The sequence below is a fragment of the Danio rerio genome, chromosome 12, assembly GCF_049306965.1.
Source record: "Danio rerio strain Tuebingen ecotype United States chromosome 12, GRCz12tu, whole genome shotgun sequence".
Lineage (NCBI taxonomy): Eukaryota > Metazoa > Chordata > Actinopteri > Cypriniformes > Danionidae > Danio > Danio rerio.
This window is the reverse complement of record NC_133187.1, coordinates 5,989,073-5,999,070: the sequence shown is the minus strand read 5'-3', so window position 1 is coordinate 5,999,070 and position 9,998 is coordinate 5,989,073. Positions and strand designations below refer to the sequence as shown.

Below are 9,998 nucleotides of genomic sequence, written 5' to 3'. Positions count from 1 at the left end.
GAGGCGCGCGCCTGCAGTCTCCTGATAGTGGATCACAGAATTACGTCACTGGAATTTCAAGATGGCTTCGGATCACGGTCAGGATACGGTCATTTACCGGTCTGAGTCAGGAAAGCTTTGATGTTTAAAAGGGTAGCGTTTATTTGCTCGCGTTATTTGCTGACTGTTAATATTTACCCCGTGAATATGTCGGCGGATGATCTAAATAACGTTAGGTGTCATGGTGAAAGAAGCGCGGAGTCCAGCGCTAAAGCAAGGCTCTTTGGCTGTCAATCCACAAGAGGATTTTGAATGAGACGGAAAGGACCGAGGATGGACCTGTACACATATATTTCCTTTATATGAGAGCAAACTGAGATGAAAACATCGCTCACTGGATGCTTCAGAAGGAGAATATAGTAGAGGTCATTCGTGCTGTGTTCAGGAGTTGGGCTGCGGCCGATGGGTATGTATCTACACACTATAACGTTACAGTGTATTTTGACAGTAATGCAGTGTTGGCTGTGTCTCAATCCTCACTGAGCTGCCTACCTAGACAAGATTTGTGGGCTTCTTATATACACGTTTAGTACGTTTTCAATTGATATTTTATGTAGACGAGCCTGTCCTGCTGCAAAATACTGAATGCAAACTTGTTACTCAAGCTAATGTTCTAATCAAACGTTACAAACGCAGATTATGATACCTAAAATAGTAAATCATCTGTTTGACTAGAATGTTCCAACGAGGTTATGTTGCACAAAATAGTAAATTTATACACTAAACAATGCATTATTCAACTAGTTTAACAGTGTTTCAATATTGTTTCCAATGCTTGGATGCAATGTTCAGTCATGCCCAAAGATACTGAACTGAGCTTTCCTGAAGTGATTTTTGAAACCAAAAATATCTGATAGAGGTAAAGTTGTATTTATATTTGGATATTCAGACATTCTCCTTAATAATAAAATTTCATAAAAGTATTCTATGGAAATTCTAAATCATGTTAGCAGCCAATGATCATCAAAGTACAGCATTGTTTACAGTCAATTGGATAGTGCTTATGTTGTTTTGAAGTCATACTTGCATGCTCATTCTGACCGAATACTCAAAGCAACATGGTAAACAAAATAGAGACTTCTAAATGAACGAATGTGCGAATATAAACCCACCTTTACCTCTATAAATATCTGAATCAGACATATGTGTTTTAGATGACATTAAAATGCAGCAATATCTAAAAATAAATATCTTAAACCTGATTCTGATGCCTAGCTAGGCTGCTGAATGAAATGCTTGAATCAGAGGTTAAGTAATGAAGAGAATATTCCCAATATCATAGGTAAAGTTGGTTTTATATTCGCACATTCCTTCATTTAACTGTCTCTGTATTGTTTACCATGCTAATTTGAATATTCAATCAGAATGAGCATGTAAGTATGACTTTAAAACAACATCAACACTATCTAATTATTGACTGTAAACATTGTTGTACTTTGATAGTCATTGGCTGCTAATATGATTTCCCAATTTAGAATTTGTAAAGAATACTTTTTTGAAATTATATTATTAAGAAAAATGTCTGAATATCCGAATATAAAACCAACTTTACCTCTATTCCAAAATTGTGATGGTCAAATTGAATATTCAGTGACCACAGTTTATCCAAAAGCACTGGATCAAATAATTAAACTGATCATTGTAAATGCCTAAAAATACTATCATTATGCTATTTATCGAAGCTGTTTTAGACAACTTTGTTATAAAGTTTAAAGGAAGATGAATCTGTTTTATTTAGAAATGTGATACTGAATCAGACAAAAAATCTGAAGCTCAAGTAATCTGAATTCCAGACATCATTATTATGTCCTAAATACTTAGTAAAACAAACATATTATAGTAAAAACTCAGCTAGAGCTTCACAGTATGTCATTTCAGCATCGATCGATATTGCAATGTGATTATTCGCAATAGTCACGTCGCGAGTATATGCAATGTTGAGTCTGGATTAAACTACCAAAAAATGGCATGTTTACAGACATGTTTATAGTCAGTTCTTGCCACACAATACCAATGTTTTAAAAGTTATGAAATTATTATTCATGTATATATAAATTAATATATACACTGTAAAAAAATACCTGCTGATTAACAGTTTTTGTATTTTGTGATATTTCTAAGCGTTTTTCACTTATTTACGATTGTGAATTGGATTATGGGATGTTGATCTCTGGTTTGTCGACTTTTGATGTTGAAAATTCAACTCTACAGTTCAACAAAGTGACTTTTTTTTGACATTTTAGTAGTTTAAGATTAATATAATGTATAAGAAATAATATATAGAGATGTAAGTTTGCAAAATAACAGAAAAAGTCCTGGCAGTTTATTACAAGGCTTTTGTAGCGTACCAACCCAGACTAAACATCACTTTAAACTATTAAACAGGTAATAAAAGTCACTTTTTCTAACTTTTCCAGGGTAAACATTTTTGGAAAAAAGATCAATGTCCAATATTACAATTTAAAGGAAATAAAAACAAAGAAAAATAATAATAATAAAAACATGAATCACAAAATACAGAAAAACTGCTAATCTACTGATATTTTTACGATTGACGAGAAAATACACTGTAAAAAATGGCTGTGATTTCGATGGTATAAAACTGTAAAAATGCTACAGTACAAATCCGTAACCTGGTTAACAGTATGTTTCCTTAAAATATACGGTGAATAACCAGGGGCGCAACTACACATTTACTGAGGGGTATGCGGGTTCAAATTTTCGTGTGATCCCTCTTATTTTATATTAATTAATTAATAATAAATGAAGACAAATTTTCAGATTAATCTTATAACTTTTGACATTATGTATGATTTGACAGTTTATTTTGTTAAAAATAAATTCAAATCTAAACAGTACATCTACATGAACACTTTCGGCTGTGGGACTGCATGTTATTGTGTTAAATGATTTTGAATTAAACAATAACAATATTATATTCGTTTAAAATGCAAAATAATGGTTTTTAACAAAACATATTTATTTATTTTTATTATTTGAAACTTTTAATAAGGATAATTTTAAAAATAGTTTTGGCACAACGGCGCCCCCCCATGTGTGGCGCCCCTATGCGCCGCATATACTGCATACCCCCTTGTTGCGCCACTGTGAATAACCATAAATTGACTTTCCCAGAATTCCCTGCATGGCACATAACTTTTTATGCATTTCCTTGACCTTAATATGGATATTTTTAGTTCTTTCCCCATCAGTTATGTACAATCGAGATTTATGATACATTTAATGTTGATAAACAGTTGATCATTGTGCAAGTGTTTTTTGAGGCCTGTGACCATGAGAGGATTTTAAATTAATTAAACCATGTTGTGTTTTAGGCTATTCACCCAGTGGCGTCCAGAAGAGCAGCGTCATCTCCGAGCATTGTGGGTATTTTGTAGATTCGCCTGTGAAGCTGATGGTGGAGTCATCTTCATCTGGAGGCAGGGGTGCTGAGGAAGGCAGACCACCTCCCCGAATCGCAGATGTTACAGACAGGCAGGAGAACATAATGCAAGGCATGTTCTCTAACAGCGGTGCATCGCAGAGAGAAAAGGGCCAATTACAGAGCAGCCAGGAGCATGAGGCGACGGAGTCATGTGATGAAGTAAACCTGCCATGTGGCGCTAAGCTCCCGAATGGACACGCAAGCCACAATGCACCTGAGCGGGTTGCCTGCAAGTCATCCAGTCCTGCTGGAAGCTGCGTGAGTTCTGAAGATGACCATGGGATTGCAAATGGTGAACTGTTGGTGGACTCTGGAAGTGCTGGTGATGCCGTTTCTTCTGCTTTTTGCTCTGGGGAAACTCCAGATGAAGCTGGAGAAAGCTTAGAAACTCAAGCTGGAGAAACCCTAGAAGCTCTAGATCAAGCTGAGAGAAGCTCTACTGACCACTGTCTAGGTCTCCAAAGTTCAGAATGTAATGAAGGAAAGCTGCACAGACGCTCGTCAACAAGTCCTTCACCTCTGAAACACTCTCTCAGGACGTTTTCCTCCAGCACTTTCCTCAACACTGACTCTGCTTCTCTCAGTCCAAATGATGATGATGACGAGGATGAAACCTTTTCCACTTCCGATAGACCTGATGACTTAAGATTCATGGACGTGTCTCTGAAATCCAGGAATACTTATGAGATCAGTCGGCGGCAGAGCGCTCCAGACAACATCCCTGGCGTGTTGAGTGTTGCTGCAGTGGATTTGACTCTCGGCCAGAGGAAACAAGGCATCTCCGACATCTTTAGCAGGTATTATTCAGGGTTTTAACGCTTATTGAAAGTACTTGAATTTCAGACAAATGGATTCAAGGCCTGGAAAGTGGTTATTATATTTGAAATTAAATTTGTTTATGGTGTTTTTCAGCAGTTATACTGTGCTGCTGTCAAAAACATCAATTCTTTATTTAAAAACATACTAGAACAATGACAAATAATGCAAATAATTTTATAACAATTTCAGAAAGCACAGTTGAATATTGCCAGTATTGAATTTAACACATTTTACTAAAGTTATTTGAACATGACACATTCAAAACGTCATCATTACCAAGTTATGAACCACTTAGATAAAAAAGAAACTGTAAAAAAAAAAAAACAACAAGAAAATGATTTTGCCCATTTTTATTCAGTTGGCCAGACAGATGGGTATGGCCAACAAAGGGACAGATTAAGGATTTCTTTCAACCACTTAACATTGAATTGTCACTGTGTGTGAGAAACTATTTTTTAAAGATCTAAATACAAACATTTTGACCACAAATGTCCTTAGGGCGGCTTTTAAACTGGCGTAAATATTTGATCACCATTGGATTGTATTTATAGATTATTATTTGGACAATTAAATTAAAAAATACTTTGAATTTTAGTATTTTCCATTAACTTCTTATGGGTATGGCCAAAGGAACAGATTTAGGATTTTTTAACCACTTAACATTGTTGAATTGACACTATTTTTCCCCGAAATGTGTCCCTAGAGTAGCTTTTAAACATGGGTATATTATTGATAGGTATTGTTTGTATTTAAACTATTGCTTGAATGTCTAAATAAGACTATTTTGCCTCAAAAAAATGTCCTTAGGGTGGCTTTTAAACATGGGTACACTATTGTTTGGCATTATGTTGTATTTAAACTATTGTTTAAACATCTAAATAAGACTATTTTGCCCCAAAAAATGTCCTTAGAGTGGCTTTTAAACTAGGGTATATTATTGATTGGCTTTGTGTTGTATTTAAACTATTGTTTAAACGTCTAAATAAGACTATTTGCCCCTCAAAATATCCTTAGAGTGGCTTTTAAACATGGGTATTTTATTGATTGGCATTGTGTTGTATTTAAAATATTGTTTAAACATCTAAATAAGACTATTTTGCTCCAAAAAATGTCCTTGGGGTGGCTTTTAAACATGGGTATGTTATTAATTGGCATTGTGTTGTATTTAAACTATTGCTTAATTGTCTAAATAAGACTATTTATTTTGCCTCAAAAATGTCCTTAGAGTGGCTTTTAAACATGGGGACACTATTGATTGGTATTGTGTTGTATTTAAACTATTGTTTAAACATCTAAATAAGACTATTTTGCCCCAAAAATGTCCTTTGGGTGGCTTTTAAACATGGGTATATTATTCATTGGCATTGTGTTGTATTTAAGCTATTGCTTTAACGTCTAAATAAGACTATTTTGCCCCGAAATATGTCCCTAGGGTGGCTTTTAAACAAGGGTATATTATTGGTAGGCATTGTTTGTATTTAAACTATTGCTTAAATGTCTAAATAAGACTATGTTGTCCCAAAAAATGTCCTTAGGGTGGCTTTTAAACATGGGTACACTATTGCTTTGCATTGTGTTGGATTTAAACTATTGTTTAAACATCTAAATAAGACTATTTTGCCCCAAAAAATGTCCTTGGGGTGGCTTTTAAACATGGGTATATTATTGATTGGCATGGTGTTGTATTTAAGCTATTGCTTTAACGTCTAAATAAGACTATTTTGCCCCGAAATATGTCCCTAGGGTGGCTTTTAAACATGGTTATATTGTTGATAGGCATTTTTGTATTTAAACTATTGTTTAAATGTCTAAATAGGACTATTTTGCTCCCAAAAATGTCCTTAGGGTGGCTTTTAAACATGGGTACACTATTGATTTGCATTGTGTTGTATTTAAACTATTGTTTAAACGTCTAAATAAGACTATTTTACCCAAAAAAATGTCCTTAGAGTGGCTTTTAAACTAGGGTATATTATTGATTGGCTTTGTGTTGTATTTAAACTATTGCTTAAACGTCTAAATAAGACTATTTGCCCCTCAAAATATCCTTAGAGTGGCTTTTAAACATGGGTATTTTATTGATTGGCATTGTGTTGTATTTAAAATATTATTTAAACATCTAAATAAGACTATTTTGCTCCAAAAAATGTCCTTGGGGTGGCTTTTAAACATGGGGATGTTATTAATTGGCATTGTGTTGTATTTAAACTATTGCTTAAACGTCTAAATAAGATGATTTTGTCCCCCAACATGTCCTCAGGAGGGCTTTTAAACGGTCAGTAAATTAATGTGAAACAAAGGCACTTTTCTTCATCATATTAACCTGTTTAGTGAACACGTAACACTTCAAAAGGAAACAGGTTTGGTCAAGGATTGTGTCTGATTTGGGATTGAGCTGACTGGAAGCCTGAAGTATGAATTTCCTCATATTTTACAATGCTTTTACAGCTCAGTCTTAGATCTGATCTCTGCATTGGCAATGGCTGCTAAAGAGGAACGTTTTTCCAAATGTCATGCTTCGTGGTTTGCGTAATTTTTTATGAATCAGCTTGTGCTTTATCTCACTTCACAGACTGCAGTGGCATTCTTTTGGTGTCATGTGCTCCGCAGTCACTGGCTTATAGTATCAGGCTTATCTAAATGCTGAGGAGCCAGAAGTACTGTAGATTGTGCGCTTGCAGTGCTTTTTTGTGCAGCGTCAGTGCAGTGTTGACTGATGCTCTGCTCTGATGTGTTCGGCAGGAGTCTGTTCACCAGAAAGCAGAGGGAGGCCCAGAGTGCACCAGGGTGGAAACTGTTTGGAAAGGTCCCGCTGAGAGAGAGTCCTCCTAAAGACTCCAAAACCATTCAGCAGGTCTGTTCACACCTGATTCACATTAAGAGTGGATGTACTGTAAATATAGATCAACAAACGGGATGTTGATGCAACAAAACCACTTTTGTTTTGTTTTGTTTTGTTTTGTTTGTTTGGGTTTTTAAAGTTTTGATTTTGGTATTGTTTGGTATTTTGCTTTGATTTTTTTTTGTTTATATTGCTTTATTATTTTTTACATGTTTATTTAAAGTTATCAGGATGAATGTACAATGTGCTTCCAGAGATATAATCAGAGGCAAGTTTTTTTTTCATCTTAGGTCAGACAGAAATTAACATTTGAAATAAAATGTACATAATTTTGATACATATAGATACAGTTGAAGTCAGAATTACTAGCCGATCAATTATTTGCTTTTTTTTTTTTTTTTAAATGTTTCCCAAATGATGTTTAACAGAGCAAACACATTTTCACAGTATGTCTGATAATATTTTTTCTTCTGGAAAAAGTCTTATTTGTTTTATTTCGGCTAGAATAAAAGCAGTTTAATTTTTTAAACACCATTTTAAGAGACAAAATTATTAGCCCCTTTGAGCTAGTTTTGGTTTCAATAGTCTATAGAACAAACCATTATGCTGTGTTCACACCAGACGCGGAACGCGTGGATAAATCGTGCTATTCGCGCATAAATAGCCGCGTGAACATTTGAGTTTACTCGCTTCATACGCTCGTCAAACCCCGCTTCATTCGCGTGTCAAATTCACATCAGAACAGACGCGGATTTGCATGATGGGCAGGGCTTCTGTCTGCCCGAAGACTCTAGCTTCAGAGCTAAATGGCTAACATGGATTTTATGAAGAAAATAACAGTGTTTATGTGCTTTATGAAGACTGAAAAACAGCGTCGATACGTTTAGGGTCGTGTCTGAGTCCACTACATTCTTTCAGAGTTGCACCCAGCTCTGTGAGCTCATAAACTTAACCAACTTAACCTGGCTGAGAGAGGCTTTCAGCGGTGCATCTGACTGAGCCAAGCTGAGTTTGATGAACTGTTGTTAATGAAGGCTGGAGGATTTCCCTCGGAACACAGACAACAGGTTCTAAGTCACAATCACGCCCCCACAAGAGCAAGCTTCTGATTGGTTAACGCGGCGCGAATGTTCAGAAGTTCAGATTTTCGAAATCGAGAGATTCAAACGCGCAAAACGCTCAAATCGCCCCGCGCAATTTGAGTCATTCGCGCCGCGCCATTCGCGCGTATAGCGCCGCAGGATGTCTATTCGCGCATTTGCATTGACTTAACATGTAAATCACTCGCGCTTGACGCACGTTCCGCGTCTGGTGTGAACGCAGCATGATACAATAACCTGCCTAATTGCTCTAACCTGCTTAGTTAACCTAATTAACTTAGTTAAGCCTTTAAATGTCACTTTAAGCTGTATAAAAGTGTCTTGAAAAATATCTAGTCAAATATTATTTACTGTCATCCTGACAAAGATCAAGTTATTAGAAATGAGTTATAAAAACTATTAAATTTAGAAATGTGTTAAAGAAAACGAGGAAAAAAATAAACAGGGGGGCTAATAATTCTGACTTCAACTGTATAATAAACATTCCATATAAACCATGTAGTGATAAAATTCACCAAACAAGAAATTATCAGGAAAACATAATTATGCACTGAACAAGTATATAAATAAGTAAAATATCACAAAAATGCATAAGATAAATTGAAAATAAAAATTCAGAAGCAAGTTTTACTAATAAATGTGCCTTTACTTAGAGTCCAAATGCACTTCAAAAGCAATAGTAATAATAGCAAATGGCTTAATTAATCATTTATCAAATGAATAAATACAACACATTTTTAAGAGCAATATAATAATAAAGAAATGATAATAAGACTTGCATATGAATTTACAAGTACATTTATAAACAAACCTTCTACAATTGCCCATTCAAAACAGATCTTTCACAGAAGAACTGTAATGCATTATTTCCTGTAATATACTGTAAACATATAGTCGCATTATGGATGAAAAATGAATATTCTGTGCCGACAAGATAAATATATATATATATATATATATATATATATATATATATATATATATATATATATATATATATATATATAAATCTGAAAACAGAATAACAGTTATATAAAAATAGAAGGGCATATATTATTTCCAAACCCTCATCAAAGTTAAATTACTATTACACACAAAAACTACAAAAATAAAAAAAGTATAATGTCAGTGATGTACAAAATATATGTTTAATCTTTCACATTATAAATAACTCATGTTTAATATCCAACAAGACTTTTTAGAAAAGACCTTCATCATTCAAATTGGACTACATTGAAATTCTGTCTCTCTGTCTCGAGAAAACTTTGAACTGTGAACGCAAAATCTTAATAAGTGACGTTTCTGTGGTGTTTCACCAAGAAACCTAAATAATTAACATTAGAGCTAAACATGTTTAGTAAACCTTTTTATAGGCCTTGTTGTTTGCATTTACTATGGTCAAAACAGTAAGTTAAGTAAAAGCAAGATACTTTATTACTCTTTCATAAGGAAGCCTACAGTATAGTAAAAAACAAATAATAATAAAAAAGCCCTTTTTTACATTAAATCAGCTCGATTTGCCATCTTTAAGTGATTTGAAACAAGCAAATTTTAGAACCACGAAGGAAATGCTTTCAAAATGTATTTTTCAGTAATTTCTGTATCATTTCTTCAGTAATGTTTGTTCAGTAATGGGCAGAGTTTTAGTGCTGTTTTCTAATCAGACAGAAGACATGCATGCCTAACCAGCTCACTTTATGCAAGTTTCACTTCTGTTTAGGCAAATAGCTCGGGCTATGTTTGTGTTAGTCCT

The 9,998-nt window shown here is 34.5% G+C and overlaps 1 protein-coding gene across 2 annotated transcripts in view; it reads left to right on the top strand.

The window, feature by feature from the left end:
- Positions 1 to 47: 47 nt before the first annotated feature.
- The window catches only part of tbc1d12b (TBC1 domain family, member 12b), a 34,727-nt gene continuing 24,776 nt past the window's right edge, over positions 48 to 9,998 (top strand). For both annotated transcript variants that reach the window (XM_005169449.6, XM_005169448.6), the window contains exons 1-3: positions 48 to 445; positions 3,375 to 4,281; positions 7,046 to 7,157. In XM_005169449.6, the coding sequence (XP_005169506.1) occupies positions 442 to 445; positions 3,375 to 4,281; positions 7,046 to 7,157 (1,023 nt within the window). In that variant the 5' untranslated portion in view covers positions 48 to 441. The remainder of the gene's footprint in view (positions 446 to 3,374; positions 4,282 to 7,045; positions 7,158 to 9,998) is intronic.